The sequence below is a fragment of the Coturnix japonica genome, chromosome 1, assembly GCF_054131305.1.
Source record: "Coturnix japonica strain WE chromosome 1, WE-NBRP24, whole genome shotgun sequence".
NCBI classification, from domain to species: Eukaryota; Metazoa; Chordata; class Aves; order Galliformes; family Phasianidae; genus Coturnix; species Coturnix japonica.
Window position 1 is genome coordinate 655,158 of NC_140663.1, and position 21,172 is coordinate 676,329.

At 50.4% G+C, this 21,172-nt stretch overlaps 2 protein-coding genes across 2 annotated transcripts; one reads left to right on the forward strand and one right to left on the reverse strand.

The window, feature by feature from the left end:
- Positions 1–222: 222 nt before the first annotated feature.
- On the forward strand, positions 223–13,260 carry KLHDC10 (kelch domain containing 10). The gene is made up of 9 exons (XM_015856948.3): positions 223–370; positions 7,377–7,598; positions 7,908–8,062; positions 8,193–8,341; positions 8,926–9,010; positions 9,606–9,672; positions 10,077–10,124; positions 10,278–10,417; positions 10,985–13,260. The coding sequence occupies exons 1-9, from the start codon at positions 265–267 to the stop codon at positions 11,192–11,194; spliced, it is 1,182 nt and encodes a 393-aa protein (XP_015712434.2). The 5' UTR covers positions 223–264; the 3' UTR covers positions 11,195–13,260.
- A 398-nt stretch (positions 13,261–13,658) lies between these two features.
- LOC107310810 (uncharacterized) lies at positions 13,659–20,854 on the reverse strand. The gene is made up of 20 exons (XM_015856832.3): positions 19,707–20,854; positions 18,798–18,935; positions 18,597–18,718; positions 18,409–18,517; positions 18,192–18,308; positions 17,959–18,026; positions 17,753–17,872; positions 17,442–17,627; positions 17,261–17,363; positions 17,017–17,158; positions 16,755–16,938; positions 16,549–16,648; positions 16,346–16,464; positions 16,214–16,251; positions 15,926–16,038; positions 15,695–15,843; positions 15,047–15,141; positions 14,708–14,786; positions 14,455–14,563; positions 13,659–14,177 (listed from the first exon to the last, which is right to left on the reverse strand). The coding sequence occupies exons 1-20, from the start codon at positions 19,987–19,989 to the stop codon at positions 14,104–14,106; spliced, it is 2,448 nt and encodes an 815-aa protein (XP_015712318.2). The 5' UTR covers positions 19,990–20,854; the 3' UTR covers positions 13,659–14,103.
- Between the last annotated feature and the right edge of the window lie 318 nt (positions 20,855–21,172).

The following is a 21,172-nucleotide window of genomic DNA, read 5'->3' on the forward strand; positions in this document are numbered from 1 at the left end:
CCTTCACCTGACACTCTGCTCGGCGCTCTGCTACTTCAGCCTGACCCACCTCCCAACAAGCCCGCGTCTGATTGGCCCCACCTCCGAAACCCTCCCTCTGATTGGCCAGCAAGATGTGCGGCTCCTCCCTTTCTCTCCCTCCCACTTCCCAACAAGCCAGCGTGTGATTGGTAGATCTCTCAGAAGCCGCTCGCTGATTGGTCGACGGGCATGGCGGCTGTCGAGGAAGGAGGGGGGTGGGGATCTGTGTGAGGAGAAGCGGCCATGGCGGCGGAGGATGGAGAGAGGGAACGGAGCGGCCTGAGAGGCAGAATGGAGGACGGGATCCTCAACCGCTTCGTGCAGCTGCCGGGGAGGCCGCACACGGCGGGTGAGGCCTCATAGGGCGGGTAATGGGGCAATGGGGTGGGAGGGGGGCGATGGGGGTCGTGTAGGGCCATATATGATGTATTGGAAGTGGTGGGGATCATGTAGGGTCATATATGATGTATTGGGGGTGGTGGGATCATGTAGGCCCATATATGATGTATTGGGGGTGGTGGGGATCATGTAGGGTCATATATGATGTATTGGGGGTGGTGGGATTGTGTAGGTCTATATATGATGTATTGGGGGTGGTGGGGATTGTGTAGGGCCATATATAATGTATTGGGGGTGGTGGGATTGTGTAGGGCCGTATATGATGTATTGGGGGTGGTGGGGATCATGTAGGCCCATATATGATGTATTGGGGGTGGTTGGGATCATGTAGGCCCATATATGATGTATTGGGGGTGGTGGGGATCGTGTAGGGCCATATTTGATGTATTGCGGTTGTTGGGATCATATAGGTCCATATAGGATGTATTGGTGGTGGTGGGGATCGTTCAGGGCCATATATGATGTATTGGGGGTGGTGGGGATCATGTAGGCCCATATATGATGTATTGGCGGTGGTGGGGATCATGTAGGACCGTATATGATGTATTGGGGGTGGTGGGGATCATGTAAGGCCATATATGATGTATTGGGGGTGATGGGATCATGTAGGGCCAAATATGATGTATTGGGGGTGGTGGGGATCATGTAGGCCATATATGATGTATTGGGGGTGGTGGGGATCATGTAAGGCCATATATGATGTATTGGGGGTGGTGGGATCATGTAGGGCCAAATATGATGTATTGGGGGTGGTGGGGATCATGTAGGCCATATATGATGTATTGGGGGTGGTAGGGATCATGTAGGCCATATATGATGTATTGGTGGTGGTGCGATCATGTAGGCCCATATATGATGTATTGGTGGTGATGGGTATCATGTAGGTCCATATATGATGTATTGGGTGTGGTGGGATTGTGTAGGGCAATATATGATGTATAGGGGGTGGTGGGGATCATGTAGGGCCATATATAATGTATTGGGGTGGTGGGGATCGTGTAGGGCAATATATGATGTATTGGGGGTGGTGGGGATCGTGTAGGGCCATATATGATGTATTGGGGGTGGTAGGGATCATGTAGGGCCATATATGATGTATTGGAGGTGGTGGGATCATGTAGGGCCATATATGATGTATTGGGGGTGGTGGGATTGTGTAGGACCGTATATGATGTATTGGGGGTGGTGGGGATCATGTAGGCCCATATATAATGTAATGGGGGTGGTGGGGAACATGTAGGGCCGTATATGATGCATTGGGGGTGGGGATTGTGTAGGCCCATATATGATTTATTGGGGGTGGTGGGGATCGTGTAGGGCCATATATGATTTATTGGGGGTGTTGGGGATCGTGTAGGGCCATATTTGATGTATTGGGGGTGGTGGGGATCATGTAGGACTATATATGAGTGTATTGGGAGTGGTGGGGATCGTGTAGGTCCATATATGATGTATTGGGAGTGGTGGGGATCATGTAGAGCCGTATATGATGTATTGGGGGTGGTGGGGATCGTGTAGGCCCATATATGATGTATTGGGGTGGTGGGGATCATGTAGAGCCGTATATGATGTATTAGGGGTGGTGGGTATTATGTAGGGTCGTATATGATGTATTGGGGGTGGTGGGGATCGTGTAGGGCTGTATATGATGTATTGGTGGTGGTGGGGATCGTGTAGGCCCATATATGATGTATTGGGGGTGGTGGGGATTGTGTAGGCCCATATATGATGTATTGGGGGTGGTGGGGGTTGTGTAGGGCCATATATGATGTACTGGGGGTGGTGGGGGTTGTGTAGGCCCATATATGAAGTATTGGGGGTGGTGGGTGTTGTGTAGGCCCGTATATGATGTATTGGGGGTGGTGGGATCATGTAGGGCCATATATGATGTATTGGGGGTGGTGGGGATTATGTAGGGTCGTATATGATGTATTGGGGGTGGTGGGGATCATGTAGGCCCATATGTGATATATTAGGGGTGGTGGGGATCATGTTGGCCCGTATATGATGTATAGGGGGTGGTGGGGATCGTGTAGGCCTGTATATGAGGGTATTGGGGGTGGTGGGGATCATGTAGGCCTGTATATGAGGGTATTGGGGGTGGTGGGGATCATGTAGGATCGTATATGATGTATTGGGGGGGATGGGGATCATGTAGGTCCATATATGATGTATTGGGGGTGGTGGGGATCATGTAGGGCCGTATATTATGTATTGGGGGTGGTGGGGTTCATGTAGGCCCATATATGATGTATTGGGGGTGGTGGGGATCATGTAGGGCCATATATGATGTATTGGGGGTCAATGTCTTTCTTGCAATGAGGGGCCCAAAACCCAATACATGGTGTATGTTTCCCATCCCTTCCAATCCTTTATTTCCCCCCCCTCCTCCATACCCACTAGTGCAAATCCTATCACCATCTGTGCCTGCATAAGAGCAAACAAGGACACCCTCAGGCTTCAGTGTGACAGTGCTGTGAACGTGCTGAGCAGCTCCACGCCTTCTATTTTCGGGCCAGTTCTCAGACATTATTTCCTTCCTTCCTTTCGCGATAAGGCGCTATCACAACGGCTGCTTATTTTCTCGCTTTACAGTCGTTGGCTTGAGCAAGTGTAATCCTGCATCCTCCTGAGATGGTCGCAGTGATCCCTATTTTTTGTGCTGCAGCCCTGGGGATACACAGATCCTGCTTCGCTCAGCATATGTGCCTTAAAGCCAACCTCAATGAGCTCAAAGGTTACGTGATGAAAAAGTGATGGTAGATCTTCCTGGCTCCATCCTTTTCTCTCAATCTGACACCTGTTAACGTCCTATTTACATCATTCCAACAGCAGCTGTTGCTTAAACATTGAGATTCAGAGACATCTTTCTTCCCCCCTCCTTCTATTTACTCCATCTGGGTTTGTTTTCTTTCTTCTTAATTCTCTCTTGGGCTTTCTGAGTCGTTCTTTCACCTTCCCCACTATTTATTACCCCGGATTCTCTCTGTAAAGCACACAGTGTTTGTGTTGTTTCTCTTCGTTTTGATAGTAATCAATGTGACAGCATTCAAGGAGCAGGTAACGTGCACTAGAAGTGGATGTGTGCCCTGCAAAGCTCTTCTGCTCCCAATAGACCAAGTGTCATTTCAGGTGGGCAACCTCCAGGCTAAAACACTTCACCACTTCAACCACCAGAGTGTGAATTCAGGTGCTGCTTTCCTCACGTTCTCCCTCTGCCATTTGTTGTGTGACCATGGATAATGGGGAGATGATGGAAAAAAGGTGATGGAAGGAGGTAACATCAAAGCTGTGCAGAGCTACTTGCACCAGAGGGTTATTTCTAATGGTCCTTTCTATATAAAGACTCTGAAATCCTATGTTGGCTATGGGAAAAAATAGAGCTATATTTGTTTCCGAGCTTTAAAATGATCCAGAATGTCAAACTCAGGCGTTGTGTGTTTTGTTCTCCCCACTGGAAATCTTCCTATCCATCCACCTTGAGAGTGAATGGTCACAACACCAATATATATACATATATATTCCAGTGTTTTTATCACACCCCTGGGTTTAAGTGGATTAACCCCAGTTGTTAACGAGCTCATCGTGGGAGGTAGTAAAAATCAATCGCTTTCTTGTATGAATGCTTGAAATGCGAAGATGTGTGGAAGCACAAAGAGAGAGACAACTCTGTTCTGCCCATCGATCCAAGCTCTGCTGGCTGCATGTGGGATGATGGATCTTTCTCCAAGAGTAATGAAGGAAGCTTTGTTCTGTGTGGTCTGTAGGAGGGGATAATCACAGAATGGCTTGGGTTTGAAGGGACCTCAAGGATCAGGAAGCTCCAACCACCCCACAATAGGCAGGGCCACCAACCTCCACATTGAATAGCAGCCCAGGCTGCCCAGGGCCCCATCCAACCCGGCCTTCAACACCTCCAGGGATGGACAGGGCATCCACAGCTTCTCTGGGCAGCTGGTCCAGCACCTCAACACTCCATAGTTGTAAACCCTGAACATCAAGACCAGCTGTGCTTTTAATTCTAGTCATCCACGTGGGGTGGTGTGCAGTGTGTTCACCTCATTGATTATCGATGAGCAGAGGCTGATGCTGCATCGATACGTTCCACCAGTTCTCTGAGTACATTTAAACCTCCTATTGCACTCCAGTTTCAGATGGATCTCCAATGATCCTTCAAGTCCAAAAGAATAAAGAGGTCAACGTTCCTAAAGGGCTCCTGTGGTGGCTTCTGGTGCTCTGGCAATGCCAAAGGGTATTTTTGGTATCCCTAGCAAGTATGGGAGCTTAGAAACAAGGCTTCTTTGCTCCCATAGGATTTAGGAGTTATTTTTCTTTGGCTTTGCTGAGCTTTGGCCACTGTTCAGCCTTGTCTCTACCTATAGTGAGGTTGATCTGGGGCTCTTCTCATTCTCCTTTCTGTGTTTCTGGAGAGGTGATGGGATCTTGATCCTTTTAGGGCTGCTTAGGACGGGGAGGGGGGAGAGGCAATGGCAGCTGTAGGTTTGCCACCTCTGGAGAACAGCATCGCATCACTTGGCTGGGAAATTGATAACGAGGGATCATAGTGAGGAAAGAAAACTGCCTTAAAAAGTAAAATCCAATCCTACAGAAGCTGATAGAGGCAGAGCTCGGCCTCTGCCAAGACTTTGACACTGATTAATACATTAATTGGTTTCTCTGGCAGCACAGTCACGATAAGGAAAGGGCAGCTTCAAGCAGGCTCCCAAAACAAGTTTGCGTTCAAGTCTTGTGTTGATTACTTTTGTTTCTAAGAAATGCTTTCACCTAATTAGACCTTTTCCCTTTCTTTTAAATGCAAACAAACAAGCACAGTGATCCAGCTGGTAGCTTACAAACTGGAATAGCAGGTATCCTGCTCTCCTTTAACCTGGTGAGATGATGCCAAGGTTTTTTTTTTCCTGCCCTCATAAAGGGGAGGATAATCAGATGGAAAGAAAACGCCTTTGTTCTCTGTGAGCCTTTGTGCTGCTGTGTGTGCGGCACCTCTCACCTCACCCTTGTTGCTGCTGGTGGCTGAGCTGAATCACTGAGCGCTTCACAGTTTGATTCTTCCTCCTGTTTAACTTTATGGAGCTGTTGGAATGCAGCAGAGCGATCTGGAAGGGTTGGCTGGAGCTGTTGACACCGGCCATGCTGATGGCATTTAATCTGCTGCATAGCTCCAAGTAATCTGCTGATTGCTTGAAAGCAAGTAGGGTATTTTTTCATCTTCTCCAGGTTTTCTATATAGTGCTGTGGCTGTGAAGGCTGCAGAGCTGGAATTTAATAAACTTTGAGGCCATTCTGGACCGTGGTACTTTCCTCCTCTAAAACGAAGGGTGTCTTTAAGTTAATGTCATCTCTGTTCTAGTCTCCTCAGTTCTATTCTGCATTCAGAGAGGTAGGAAACGTCTCCTGCATGGATTGCTGCACTGTGTCACCTCAGGGGCAGACATTCCCCTGCCTTTTTTTCCTTACTCTCCTTTTGTTCTATCAGTTCTTCCTGCTGCAGAGACATTCAATTAGGAATCCGCTCTAATAAAGTCAATCTGGGACATCCCAGCAGCTCCTCCTGAAGTCACTTAATGAATCACTTGAAGAGCGTGAATGTGACAGGGTGTTAACAGGTCAGTGTGCAATGACAGCCAGCACGTTGCTATCAGATAACTCAGCCCAAAATTAGAACTTTTTCCTTCTTCTCTCCCTGCTGTGCTGTTTCAGCTTCATTCCATTGGTGTGGCTGCTTATTCCCTCTCAGTTTTACCATTCCCCCTAAGGAAAAGGTGGTGATGAATGTTTCCTTCTCATCATTTCCCTGAAGCAGCAGCTCTTTGCTTTGGGATCTCAACCTGGCCAAGCAGCCTGTTATCCAATTGTTACCCTTTCACTATATAGCTGTATTCAATCACTGGCTTTCAAGACCCCTTTCTCTTGGTTTGGGTGTTGCCATCTTCCTGCATCAGCTGAAGTTTGCACTTGTGTAATGGGCTCATCACGTGCTGCAAGTGCTGGAGCAAGAACGGATCCAAAGCTTGCATTAAAAGCATTGGTAGGAGATGTGAAGCAACAGATACAACATGATTAAGTGGAAATGCATCTCTAAGTGCAAAGCGTGGAGCTTGTCTGCTGAATTACCTCTTCAACGCATTGAACTCATGCAGATCCTTCCTTTAAAACCATAAAACTGGAGGAACCTCATTTTAAGGCTTTCTTCCCACAGTAATTAAGGTCAGTTCACGTCTGAAGAGTTGGGTGACGATTCAACTCAATTTAACATTGTGCCACTTGGTTTGTGAATGTGTCCCCATTGCAGTGAGCTGTAAGAAGCATGATGGTCTACAAGCACTTCACTGGGTCCTGTTCCATCATAAAAGCCCATAATAGAGCTGGGAGAGCACACAGGTGGTGCATGGATGAGGGGATCTTGGGGGATCCACTTTGATTTTGAACCTTCCAGGTTGGTTTGAAATGTTCTAAGCTCTCTCATACTGGGTCCTTTGTTCTGAGACCTGATTGTTTTCCCTTTATCTTTCTCATTCATTGTGTGGTCCTCTGTGTCACTTCTTTCCTTGACACTGCTAGACTCTTACCAAGCTCTGAATTACAACAAGCTTGGAATTACTATTTCATCACTTACCAGTTCAGACTTCAATTGCCTTTATGCAAGAATATCGCTGTTTGGTTTTCCTTGGACTCACTGCCATGTGTGTGTTGGTCTTTTGGCCTGTTCTGGTTGAGTTCTGAGCCTCAGTTCCCTTCACTCCACCTGTATTATTGTAGGTAGGTTATTATTCTCATTAGGGAAGGGCTCCTTGTGCCAGCTGCAGGCTCCGAGGTGGGCTCCCTGCAGCACTGTTGACTTCTTGCTGCACCAGCTGCTCCTGCTGGGGGACCACCCCAGTCGGGGTGTCCTGAACCTCAGACAAAAGCTCAGCTCCTTTTCTGTTTGTCCACAGGTCAGAGATCTCCACCAGCAAGAAGCGGCCATCGCTGCGTGGCAGACAATGCCAACCTGTATGTGTTTGGAGGCTACAATCCTGACTACGATGAGTCTGGTGGGCCAGAGAATGAAGACTACCCACTCTTCAGGGAGCTCTGGCGGTACAACTTCGCTACAGACACGTGGCACCAAATGGGCACCGAGGGCTACATGCCCAGGGAGCTGGCCTCCATGTCACGTACGTATGGAAATCCAATTCCTATGCACCTTGGCTTGAAGCTATTTTAATCGGTGTCCCTGATGGAATGCAAAACCAGACAAGAAGTGGGAAATCTGGATCCTGTTTCCAACTCTTGTGCAATTAGGCCTTGAGTTTGGGATGGGGTTTTTGATTCTTTCTCTTTTAGAGCATTTCAAGGCCGTAAATTCATAACGTGAGTTGTAGGGTGTTTGAACAACAACCAACACTTGTTGCCTGCTCCCTTCAGAGTTCTGTTTCACTGCATTTCACTGCAACAAACGTCTCTGCCCTGTCTGTCTCTCCTAGTTGTATTGCATGGCAATAACCTGCTTGTGTTTGGAGGCACCGGAATCCCATTTGGGGAGAGTAATGGCAACGATGTCCACGTCTGCAATGTCAAGTACAAAAGATGGGCCCTGCTCAGCTGCAGAGGAAAGAAACCCAATCGGATCTATGGGCAGGTAGGAGGGAAGGCCCTTTGTCAGACCCACTGCGTGTTCTGTGTGTCCTTGTTTTGGGAGGCTGGGAGTTCGTTCTGTTTCAGTGCTGATGCTCTGTGTCCTTTCTAACTGGCTTCTCCCTACCTTCCAGGCCATGGCCATCATCAATGGGTCTCTATATGTTTTTGGTGGAACAACTGGTTACATTTACAGCACCGACCTGCATAAACTAGACCTCAACACCAGAGAGTGGATCCAATTGAAACCAAACAACATGTCTTGCGACATGCCAGAGGAGAGGTGAGGAGCTGGGCGGCCTGGAGAGCTTTTACACTGAGAAATCACCACCTTTACTGAGATTGAGAAGCTGAGAGGGTGCTGTCAGTGCTTTTGGCTGTGAGCCTTGTACAATCAGTGCTCCAGCATTATGATATGCAGAGGGGTGTAGGAAGGGGGTGTGAAGCCTCTGCCAGAACAATTTGTGGTGCCAGAACAGAGCTGGGAACTTGAGGCAGCTGTTGAGAGCTGAGAAGGTTCCAGCTGATCTCTGTTCCTTGCTTCATTCTGTAGCAAGGTTTCAGTTGGTGACCTTAGTGTGAGAAGAAGTATTAAGGACTGTCATGGTGCTCTATGAACTGTTGTACTTGAGATCTGTGAGGCTCTGCTCTCAGAAACCTTCTTTCCAGCTTTCCAGGTGCTGCTTAGGTTGGTTGTGAAAGCTTCCACATCTGAAAACTGCCAACCCTGGGGGTCTGATACAGCATAGCCGTGGTTGGGATGTCTGCTTCAACCACTCACATTCATTAGTGTTTCCAGAAAGTTTTGTTGCTACTCACTTGCATTAACTCCTTGTGCTGTTAAATGTCCCATCTCTGCACCTTCAGGTACAGGCATGAAATTGCACACGATGGTCAAAGGATTTATATCCTGGGAGGTGGAACTTCCTGGACAGCTTATTCCTTAGATAAGGTAAGGTGGTGAGAAGCCTCTAGAGTTTACCAGAACACATTCTTTTGCATTAAAGCATAACCAGCACAGTCATTTCATCTGTTTGGAGAGCTTGATTTACTGGAAGCAGACTGTTCTCTAGTTTCTATAAAGGCTGGGGGTACCACAGACAAGTCCTGTTGACTTAGAAATGGTGAATGGTACCCCCTGACCACACACATCTACAGTATAATCTGTTGTAGGTCTGTTAACAAAGGTTCTCATTTAAGAGCACTTGGGATGTAAATGTTGTAGTTATGCCAAAACAGGAAAAGGCTGAAGAAAGGAGCTCCTTGACTTTTAAGTTTGCATGTCGATAATGGTGACTCCCTTCTTCTCTTCCTTACTTCTAATTTCCTTTCCTGTGGTAAACATTGTTCCCCACTGAGACTGGGAGAGTGGATTCTTTTTGGAGGCTGAGATAATAAATAAAGAGACTTTCAATAGCGTCCCACTTCCAAAAGGTTGAAACTATGAAGTAGTGACTCTCCGTGTGTCTAATTTGGTCACCCCGTGACTGGTCGTAGTTCTGGCAGAGCCAACAGGATCCAACAGTTCTTCTCTTTTCTCCATTCAGATCCATGCATACAACCTTGAAACCAACACCTGGGAGGAAATTGCCACAAAACCTCATGAAAAAGTTGGTGAGTCTGCAAGTAACCTTGTGTAGACTTATGCTGGCTTCAGGACCCTGCTCCATTATAGCTTCATCAGTGAGAAGTAACCCAGCTGAAGTGTGGCTGGCACTCTGGCTTCTCTCCCTCCTGGGTAGGATGAGGTGATGGGGGCTGGTTCTCATCACAGAAGGAGATGCAGATCTCAGCTTATAAACAGGCTGCCCTGAGAGGCTGTGGATGCCCCGTCCATCCCTGGAGGTGTTCAAGGCCAGGTTGGATGGGGCCCTGGGCAGCCTGGGCTGGTATTCAATGTGGAGGTTGGTGGCCCTGCCTGTTGTGGGGTGGTTGGAGCTTCATGATCCTTGAGGTCCCTTCCAACCCAACCATTCTGTGATCTCTTTTCTCATGTCTATTATTTTTTCTCTCCTCAGGTTTCCCAGCAGCTAGAAGATGCCACAGCTGTGTTCAGATCAAAAATGGTAAAGTCTTCCTCTTGAAAATCGATGTATCTTGGTACAGCCTACCATTGGGAAGCCCATCTCTCCACCCTGAGAGATGCCGACCTCCAAAGCATTTGAGAGAGCTGCAGGCCATACAATACCTGAAGCACTGTGTGTTTCTTCTCTCTGCAGATGTGTTTGTTTGTGGAGGATATAATGGAGAAGTAATTCTAGGAGACGTTTGGAAGCTGAATCTGCAGACTTTCCAGTGGGTCAAGCTCCCAGCTGCCATGCCCGAACCAGTGTATTTTCACTGTGCTGCTGTCACACCGGTGAGTGACTCCTATTCTTTCCCTTATAGCTGAAGTTGGAGCTGTTTGTCTCACGTTTGTGTGGGCTGTAAATAGAGCTGAGCAGATGTTACCAAGGAGGTGACCTCAGCTGCATGCAGCACCCTGGGGGAGGCTGCGAGCTGCTCTGAGGTTACTGCATTGACTTCTTGTACGCCTGCAGCTGTTTGAAGTGCTGTAGCACACAGCGTGCTCTGCTTTCTGAAGGCAGCAACCTCTCTGCTAGGGGCAAGGTTGCCAAATACAGGTCTGTAATAATCTATTCCAGCTCTTAAAATTGATTCCTGGGGTTAGAATTCACCTCACAAAACACACAGCAAAGCACCCTGAGCTCATGTGTACATCCTTAGGAGAAGAAAAGAGTGCCCTTCAGCAGCACAACCTCTTCTTAGCTTCAAAAGGAGCCCAGGGAGCCTGGCTCAGGCGGTGATGCTTCTATTCCAGGCACAGAGAGATGGTCAAACCCTGGTTTTCTTGTCAGTGCCATCCTTCAGTACATACCCATTTTTCCTGTCCCCATCTAACTCCTCTTCCCCCTTTCCTTCCTAGGCTGGCTGTATGTACGTTCACGGAGGAGTTGTCAACATCCACGAAAACAAACGGACTGGCTCTCTGTTTAAAATGTGGTTGGTGGTACCCAGCCTGCTGGAACTGTCGTGGGAGAAGCTCCTGGAGTATTTCCCTCATCTAGCGACCCTTTCCAGATCTCAGCTTTTGCACCTTGGACTGACGCAGGGACTCGTTGAGAGGCTAAAATGAGAACAGCTCCAGCTTCTGCCCCACACACAACACTACGTCCAGCAGCTCCCCCTTCCTTCCCTCCCTCCCCTATTTATGGATACTGTGGTTGGTCTTGCTAAGAACACACGGAGGAACCTGCTCAACAACGCCTTACTCAGCAACTGCATCGATGCCTTTCTAGAAGTTTCTAATTTGTTGGAAAGCCACTTTTTATTTATGGATCTCTGAGTTAACGCCATGAATGAAGAACGCTCTGGGACTAACCCATCTCATCCATCTGCCATCAGCACACGCTTGCAACTTAATTGGGGAGGGGGGGAGGGAGGGAGGGCAGAGCTTAATGAATGTCTGAAATCATGCTTACATGTGGTGCATTCAACTGCATACTTTCATAAGCTGCATCTAACAGAGGACAGTCAGTGTGTAAAAACAGCTGCTGGGGGTGACGTTCATCCCCCTGCTGCCCAGCCACGCTCTCCCTTTATAACAACAAAGAACTCTTAAAGCTGGAGGGTTTTGCATGTGGTATAAGGGGCTTCAGGTGATGACTGCAGTGCTGGAGGAGGCAGCGAGCAAAGCTGATCCTGCACAGCTCTTGGGGTGCAGGGATTTGAAGTGGGCACAGCTGTGCTCTTCACCTTTTCAGATGGAAAGGTTTGCTTAAAAGACTGCTTAAAAGCTGCCACTGAATGGACTACTGTGTAGTTTACTGGAGGTGGGGAGGAGGGAGTTTGCCAAACTCACCAGCAGCTCATGCCCCTGCTGTAAGGAGGGTGAAGGAGGCACTTTTAGGGCCACAGATGGAGGGCTTTGAGCCCAGTACAGGTTCCTCTATAAACAAGAACCTGAGGAAACTGGGGGTCCAGCCCATCACAAAGACAGCAGTGTTGTAGACACCCTGCCTCATGCTAGACCCAGCTCTGGTGCTGTTCCACATACCCCATTCTCATACCTCTGCAAGTCTCCAGGGCAGACTTGTGTCCCCTCCTCCCCTTTCCCTACTCTTGCTTTGAGATTGGCTCCAGCAGCTCCTCACCCCATTTTAACCTCTTCCTACCTGGTTTACTGTGCTACCAGTGAGCCAGCTGACCTTTTCTCTGTCATAGAATCATAGAACACCTTGGGTTGGAAGGGAGTTCAAGGATTATCAAGCTCCAACCCCCTCACCTTCCCTCCTTCAACTCCAAACCATTTCCCTTTGTCCTGCTGTTATCTCCCCTCATTAAGAGCTGACTCCCCTCCTGTCTGTAGGCTCCCTTCAGGTCCTGGCAGGCTGCAATGAGCTCACCCCGCAGCCTTCTCTTCTCCATGCTGAACAAGCCCAGCTCCCTCAGCCTGTCTTTGTAGGGGAGGTGCTGCAGCCCTCTGAGCATCTTCGTGGCCTCCTCTGGACCCTCCCCAACAGCTCCCTGTCCATCTTGTATTGGGGGCCCAATACAAGACCTGGACGCAGTGCTGCAGATGGGGCAGAGCAGAGAGGGACAGTCCCCTCCCTGTCCCTGCTGGCCACCCCTCTGCTGATGGAGCCCTGTCCAGAGCTCAGTGGCTTTCATCTGTTTTTTGCGACAATGTCTGTTCTGAATCTTTGCCTTATGGCCTCCAGTTGAGCTGGGGCTGTTTCCCCTGGATGAGCCTGGTCATCCATGTGCTGATTTCTCCCTTTCCTGCCATGAAGGATGTTTCCCTACCCTATTAAAACCATCCTCTTTGACACAGCGCTACGCAATGAGAACAAGGTCTAGAAGAACGTTCAGCTGCTTGTCCTTATCTTCCAAGCAAGATAACCAAGTGTTCCTCAACCAGAGTACAGCCACCTCCTTAAGGGAGAAGGAAAAGATCCAGTGTCTCCATCAGATCTATTGGACGGGAACGTAAAGCTTTCCTGGTTTGGTTTGAGCCCAACGCACACATTGCATGCAGAGAGCATCGCTCCCCATACTGGAAGACGCCCCCATAGAGCAACACCACCTGCATGGGGCTGTGGGGAAGGAGCTGTATTGCCTGTATTTATGTGTCTGTCAGTGTTGAGCTTTGGTTTGGTTTTTTCCTTTTCAAAGAGATAATAAACGCATCCAGATCACCCACTTCGTCCTCTCACTCCAGCTGCTGCTTTCTCCAAAGAGTTCCTCGTTGGCATCATGGTGCTGCCATATTTAACCCCTAAACAGAACCAGCTCAGAGGTGGACGTGGCTCTGACTCTATTTAAAAGCAGGGATGACCCAGGACAGTCATACCAATATCAGGATGACCCCAGACCTCTCTGGCCATCTCAGGTTGCCCTTCCAACTCTTTACCCTACATGGTGGATCTAATCCCAATAACATGTGATGGATGAGCACCGCCCTGCTCCACTGCCTGGGTTCCTACTCCAACCAAAGCCATCTGTGCCCGCTCAACGACATCAACCTCGATGGGCAACATCACCCCAAGACCATCACTAACCTTCAGAGGGGGAGGTCCAGGCAGATGACCAAAGTGAGCTTTTGATTTGTACAAAACTGCTTTAATGGCAAAAACAGCTGAAAAAAAGACATTCAGTGCAGCTCCAGTGCCATCACAAAGCACTGTGAGATGGCCCAAGCCATAACCTCCTCCAGACCCAGGAGAAAGCAGAATCCCCAAGGCTTGGAAGGATGAGGGCTCTTCTCAAGCACCATCTCCCAGTGCAAGAATCCCAGGGGAGGGTCCATCCTTGAGACCACACTGATGTCCTTCAAGACTCTCCCACTGAGGATATTTTCCCTTCCAGCCACAGACACGAGCCAGAAATTCTTCTGTGAAGTTTTGGGGCACAAAGGCTCCATCTGAGTGCAGGAGTGCTTCCATTGCTGCTTTCCAGCCCAGATCCAGCCCAGCCAAATCCCTGAGATATTGGATCACACCAAACCCAACAACGGGGTTGGAGGAACCCAACCAAGTCCCAGACTCAGCAGCCACTGGGCGATGGGGCAAAGAAGTACACAGCCAGGAGGATGAAGTAGACCATCACCAGCACTGTGCCTATAGGGCAGAGAGCAAGTAAGAGGGAGTTATGCCCTGCAGTAGGGCAGGGTGGTCACATTTAGGATCCTTGAGTTGGACACTACTGTTACTTAGGACCCCTGGGTTCATGTCATAGGGGAATCACATGCAGTCTTGGTTAAGTCAGTCAAACCCTAGAGTTGCTCAAGCCACCCTGAACTTGGAGAAGCACAAAGTGGAGACCTCAAAGTGTTCTCTAGAAGCTCTTCAACCCCATTATCACAGGGACAATGGGAACATCAGGACCCACACTGACCTTGGAAATAGTCACATTTGCCATCCATGAAGATATAGTTCATGAGCACCACACTGAACATGCTGGCGTAGACATGGAGGTCGCTGAAGACAAGCGTGAAGTTTGTTGGCTGCAAAAATAGAGAGTGTTGTGCCTTCACGGCCAGCCAAGACAGTCCCTTGCCAACCCCAAATAGACTTGTGTGTAACCCAGATCCCTGTGTAACCCTCCTGGTGGGACTGGGGTTCACTGGGCCTGTCCTAGGGCTACTCACATAGAAGATGGTGAAGAGCACCAGAATGGGAATCTGGAGCATGCAGACCTGGACAGCGATGCAGTTCCCGATCTCGATGCTAAGAGGAGAGAGGGGTTTGTTAAGCATCATGTCTCCAACAGCCCATGGGAGATCTGTTGGGCTGAAGGCAAACCCACCTGAGGGAACCAAGTTACAAAGCAGAACCTGGTTCAGACCCTTTTTTGTGCCTTTAAAACCTCTTAAGAGGGAATACATGTAAGGCAGCCTATGACTGACACCTCCAGAGAGCTATAGGGCTGGGATGGAGCACAGGGACCACACTGGAGGAGGACATCCCAAAAAAATCCACCCACTCACCTCAAACTCAGGTTATTCTGTAGGGCAAACTGGATGCCATTGACAATCTCTGGTAGCTCAGGCACCATTGCCAGCACAGTTACACCAATGAAATACTGCAGGGAAAACAAGAGGTGTCAAAGCATGTCTTGATCCTGGCAGCTTCCCAGTGCTGGGAACATTTTCCCCATTCCAAGCTTTTGGGTTTCATTATGCAGATAAAGCATGTCCCTATCCCCTAATTGGGAGATACCCAACTCAGAGAGTCCCAACCAGAGGGCAGATGATGAGGGGACCCAACCTACAGGTCCCCATTCATCCCCCAGTCAAAGGAACCCAAACCAGAGGTCCCCCAACTATTCCCAGTGGAGGAACCCACCTAGAGCTCCATCCCCACCCTGGTCAAAAGGGACCCAACCCAGAGATCCTACCAAGCCCTGATAAGGGGTTCCCCCAACCTGAAGGCCTCCAACCATCCCTATCAGAGAAGACCCAACCTCAAGTTTCATAACTCTCTGGTTGAAGGCCTCAACCTCCATGTCCTCCATCCATTCTCTGATGAAGCAACCGAACCCAGAGGTCCTCCACCCCTCCTCTGGTTGGAGGGACCCAATCCAGAGGACCCCAAAGTCACCCAAAACAGGTGATGATGACCATCCCCACACTCACCTGTGAGATGGTGGAGTTGGTGAGGATGGGGCTGATGTGCTCCGTGGCCAGGTCAGCACAGGCTGACATACAGAGGGTGGAGAGCAGGAGCATGACCAGTGCCCGCCAACGGGACCAGTGGACCACAGCACTGTGGTGGTGGCCAGGCACTGGGGAAGAACAGACACAGGGGTCAGACATCTGGACAAACAGGCCCCAAAGATGGGTGTCCTGTGGTCTGGGGACACTCACTGTGACAGTCACTGATGTGGATGTCGTAGATGTGCGAGTGAGTTTTCAGGGTGAAGAAGAGGCCAATGAGGTACGCAGCAGGGAGCAGAAGGGACACTGTGTATACCAGGGGTCTGCAGGACAAGATACTTGGTGTCACCAGGGCCTCCAAGCAGAGACCCTGTTGGTACCCCTGCACTGGCTGGGGGATGGGGTGTAGAATCAGAACCCTTTGGGGTGGTACAGAGGGACACCAGAACTAGAAGGGACCCCATGCCAACCCCAGCGGCCATCCCCAGTCCTACTCACTGGACATGGCTGTAGTAGAGAGTGCCATTGTTTGCCATCTGCAGAGAGAGAACATCAGTTATGAAACAGGGATGCAGGACAGTCCCACTGCCACCACTGGGGCCAGGTGGTCTCAGGGTGCCCTCAACTCACCAGGTCAAAGTGACAGTTGTGGCAGAGATAGTGGCCCAGTGGGTTCTGGGTGACATTGTGGCACTCGCCACACACCAGCTTCCCATACACCTTGGAAAAGAGCGTTGGGGCAAAGACACCTATGGAAACAGAGAGACAGGAGGTGGGTGCCCTCAAGGCAGAACCCCTCCAAGCCTTGGGGACGCCCTCTGTCCCCACCTCACCTCCAACAGAGAGGAAGAGCAGGGCTGAGCTGACACCTGCTGACCGGCTGTTGAAGCGCTGCTCCTGATGCCGAATGCCCCCTATCACCATGCACAGACCCTTTGGGATGAACAAAAATACCCCAGAAAAAAAATGAAATCCATCAGCAATTTGCTCACCCAACCATAGAGACCAGATACTCTCGTGATACACCAGCTCAGCTCACCGGGACAAAGAGGACACATCCCACCAGAGTCCCCGTCAGTGCAGACTTGACAATCTCAGCATAGCAGCTGTTGCCCTCACGGGATCCTTTGATGAGTGCTGTGATGTAGAAGGTGAGCTCCGTGATGGAGCCAAATGTGGCGTTCACCACCGCACCCACAGCAAAGTTGCTCTGTGCTGAGATGCTGGGAGAGAAAAGGAGGATGTCAGAGGGGTCAACATACATCCCTACTGCCACCACACTGCCCCACAGTACCACTGACCTGGCAATGGCCATCCCAATGTAGTAGGAGAGGGGCATGATGGAGAGCAGCGCCAACGTGAACTTGACTGGAGAGCTCGTCAACTGGTTGTGGCTGTCCACATAGCCCAGCACCAGCGTCACCAGCACCAGTGGCAGCAGGTCTGGGATGGATGGTCAAGGATATGGCCCTATTGGGGTGGGATTTGGGGTCGCCCCCCCCACCCCAACCACCCTTCCTCTACCCCAAAATAGAGAAAGGATACTGACAGCAAAAACATTAATTCCATCCACCGCATATTTGTAGTAGTAGGGGTTGACAGCACGGTAGCAGCATAGGATGACCTCCCCATCCAGTGGCACCTCCGTCTGCAGAGGGACAGTTTGGTGACCCCCAAACCCCATCTTGGATAGGGTACCCCCAATCCCATATGGGGCAGCACTCACCATCCTCAGACGACGGATGCGCACCCGCTCTGGGGGCAGCAGAAGGACCCGAGCAGCTGTGCGGGCACTCAGCTTGGCCACAGGGATGAGGAAGACAAGGAGCCACGCAGTAACACACACCAGCCCATGAGCTAGAGCCAACAGTGGGTAGCCCAGACACAGCCACACCACAGTGCCAGCACGCCGCTGAAATAACAGGATGCATTTAGGGTTTCGCCCCAAAGTATCTGACTCCATAGTGATTGAGGCACTCATAGATGCTATCCCCACAGCAATAGGGGTCCCCACTGTCCCCAAGCTCAGAAACTCACCCAATATCCTTCATCCACCCAACACCGTGGGTCCCAGCGATGGGGGGCAGGGCCACCAAGCAGCGCTGAGCTCTCCATGTCGGCCTCACGCACAGCCAGTGCCTGTTGAGATTTGGGGGTCTGGAGGAGATTGGGATGGTCAAGGTCCAGTTCATGGCACCTTTATCACCTCCCCTCCCCAAATCTGATGTGGGAAGCACTGTTACCTCTGCTTTCTGGATCACTTTCCCAAAGGGCCAAAGGAAATAGCCAGCAAGGTCCCAGCAGAGCCGCCCTATAGGGACACAAAGTTCAGCCCCGTGCAGGACAACAGGTGTTCCCCCCCTTCAGCCATAGAAGGGCCATGCAGGTTGGGTCTATTGATCCTTTTAAGTCCAGCCTGAAGACCCATGGCTCCCCCAGCCCTTCCTATAGAAGGCTTCCCCAATTTGGAGCTCACCATAGGGAACCCCTACAACGGTGACAAACATCCCTGCAGCCACCAAGACGTAGAGCAGCGAGAGCCACCAGCCAAAGAGCAGTAGGTAGAGGACATTCCCACATGTCACTGTAGACCCTGCAGGAAAGGACAAACACCAAATAGGGCCATCGCCATCTACAGCAGCAAATCTTCCACCTTATGCTGCCATAGGACATCCCCAAGGCCATCCACCCACCTCCAGGGCCACGGATGACGTTGAGGTCAGAGTAGAGCTCTTTGACTATCTCCGAGCGGTCTTCCCATGGCCGTGCCGTAATGTGGCTCTTCCATTTCTTAAAGCCAAACTGTAAAGAGATTTTAGAGGTAAGAAAACCCAGATGGAATCCAACTGATCCCCCCTAACCTCACTCTATGAGTGCTCACCTTGTAGTTATTGGAGAGCTTGTTGGCTTCCACTGCGTTTTCAGCTGTCAATGTGGTTTTCACCACGCAGCTCTCACACACCTCCTCCGAGTGCTGCTGGCAGCAGAGTGGTGAGGACACAGCTGGGGGACAAGGAACAAAACAGGGGTGATATACAGAGCATGGGGACCCCCCAGAGCCCCTCCACCCTGCACATCCTACCTGCATGGCCTCGGGGATGGTGCTGGTGGCAACCCAGGTCGCCTTGCACATTGTTGATGGCAGCGCAGTGACGGTCACAGACAGAGCCCCGACGGGGGATGTCACCATCACTGTGGGTCTCTGTGACCTTGGGGACATCTGAGGAGTGGACAGGAGACAGGTTAGACTCAGTGCTGTGGTGCTGTGTTGAGATGTCTTAATCTTACCCAACGGGATTGCTATGGGATGAGGAAAAGAGGGGGGCTCCACTGCTCACATCCCCAGCATCCCACTCTGTTAAGCCATTTTTTACATTATTTCTCATCCTCCAGGTGGAGTTTGAGTGACTCTGGCCATATATGTATATATAAATAATTAGAAAATGGCTTTGGTTGGAGGGAACCTTAAAGATCACACACTGGGTACAATGGGTGAAAAACTCACCCTTTACTTATAAAGGCATAAACCAGAAGAATTCAGAGCACAAACTCCATGAGTTGAAGTCCCACATTAAAGGACTTGGGGATGGAGATGTGCTTTGGGATTACAACAGGTGAAGTCCACCCCAAGGCCACTATTTTGTTAAACAATGATGTCTCTGAGTAACAAAGATATGGGTTATCAGCTCTATAGGACCATAAAGTCCCCATCTCAACAGTGGGAACACAGAGCACAGCCAGGGGGGCTTCACATCCTTTTCTCCTAAGCCAAAGTTGATGCCCACACCTAAGGTTGCCATCAGACCTACTGTGGAACAGACACCTTTAACAACACCTGCATTCTATTTTCACCCCTTAACGTGCAACTAATGCTACACCATCAGTTTTAAAGTTTAATGCCTTTCATTTCCAGGTCTCCCCCAGCAGTTACTTCACCCACCAACTGGGGGACCCCCCCCAACCCCCATAGGAGATAAGCACATCTACTCACCCAGCCCCTCCTGCGTGCAGCGGCGGTGACACCGACCCGGTTCGTTCCCGGTAGCCATAAGGACACCAGCTCCAAAGGACAACGATACGAGCAGCCCCGACCCTACGGGATTTAAGAGGAGGGGTCGGGCATGCGCGGGGCTCGCCCCCGGGAGGGGCCGTGATTGCAGCACCTGCGGTGGGAGAGGGGGGTGGGATAGGGTGGAGCGTAGCGTAGCATATGGGGTTGGGGTGTGCTGTGTATGGGGGTCGAGGTGTCTAGGTTTGGGGTGCATGAGATGCATGATGTATCATGGGGCTGGGGTCTGCTGTGTATTGGGGTGCACAGGGATGCGGGGTGCATGGGTTTGGGGTCTGCTGTGTATGGAAGCAAGGTGTATGAGCTTGGGGTTTGTTTTGTATTGGGGTGCACGGATGTAGGATCCTTGAGATTGGGTGGTGCTGTAGGTGGGAGTTGAGGTGTATAGGATTGGGGTGCACAGATGTTGGGTGCATTGGAAGTAGGGTTGGAGTTGTGCTGTGTATGGGGGTTGATGTGCATGGGTTTGGGATACCCAATGTATTGGGGTGCATGGGAAGTAGGGTGCATGGGGTTGGGGTTGTGCTGTGTATGGGGTTTGGAGAGCATGGTGTATTGGGGTGCACAGATGTGGGGTGCACAGGGATGGGGTACCCAATGTATTGGGGTGTGTTGGAAATAGGGTGCATGGGGTTGGAGTGGACTGTGTATGGGGGATGAAGTGCATGGGTTTGGGGTGCATGGTGTATTGGGGTGCACAGATATGGGGTGCATAGGAAGTAGGGTTGGGGTTGTACTGTGTATGGGGGTTGAGGTGCATGGGTTTGGGGAGCATTGTGTATTGGGGTGCATGGGAAGTGGGGTGCATGGGGTTGGGATGTGCTGTGTATGGGGGGTGAGGTGCATGGGTTTGGGAAGCACAGTATATTGGGGTGCATGGGGATGGGGTACCCAATGTATTGGGGTGCACTGGAAATAGGGAGCATGGTGTATTGGGGTGCACGGGTATGGGGTACCCAATGTATTGGGGTGCATTGGAAATAGGGTGCATGGGGTTGGGGTGTGCTGTGTATGGGGGATGAGGTGCATGGGTTTGGGGAGCATGGTGTATTGGGGTACACAGATGTGGGGTGCACGGGGATGGGGTACCCAATGTATTGGGGTGCATGGGAAGTAGGATGCATGGGGTTGGGGTGTGCTGTGTATGGGGGATGAGGTGCATGGGGAGTATTTTGGGGAGGTTTGGGGAGTATTTTGGGGAGTACACATTGGTGTATTGGGGTCTGCTGTGCAGTGGGGTGCACAGAGGATGTGGGGTGCATGAGGATGGGTACCCAACGTATTGGGGTGCACTGGAGGTAGAGGGCATGGGGTTGGGGTCTGCTGTGTATGGGGGTTGAGGTGCATGGGTTTGGGGTATCCAACGAATTGGGGTGCACTGGAAGTAG

Bases quoted from the DNA above. Each gene is read 5' to 3' on its own strand.
- KLHDC10 (XM_015856948.3), top strand. From the start codon at position 265: ATGGCGGCGGAGGATGGAGAGAGGGAACGGAGCGGCCTGAGAGGCAGA. The intron at 9,011-9,605 runs GTAAGGTGGTGA...TTCTCCATTCAG, and splicing joins CAGCTTATTCCTTAGATAAG to ATCCATGCATACAACCTTGA. The intron at 10,125-10,277 runs GTAAAGTCTTCC...TTCTCTCTGCAG, and splicing joins CTGTGTTCAGATCAAAAATG to ATGTGTTTGTTTGTGGAGGA.
- LOC107310810 (XM_015856832.3), bottom strand. From the start codon at position 19,989: ATGCATCTCATGCACCCCAAACCTAGACACCTCGACCCCCATACACAG. The intron at 15,844-15,925 runs GTGAGTGTCCCC...GTTCTTCCCCAG, and splicing joins CCACATCAGTGACTGTCACA to TGCCTGGCCACCACCACAGT. The intron at 14,178-14,454 runs GTCAGTGTGGGT...TCTGCCCTATAG, and splicing joins CAAATGTGACTATTTCCAAG to GCACAGTGCTGGTGATGGTC.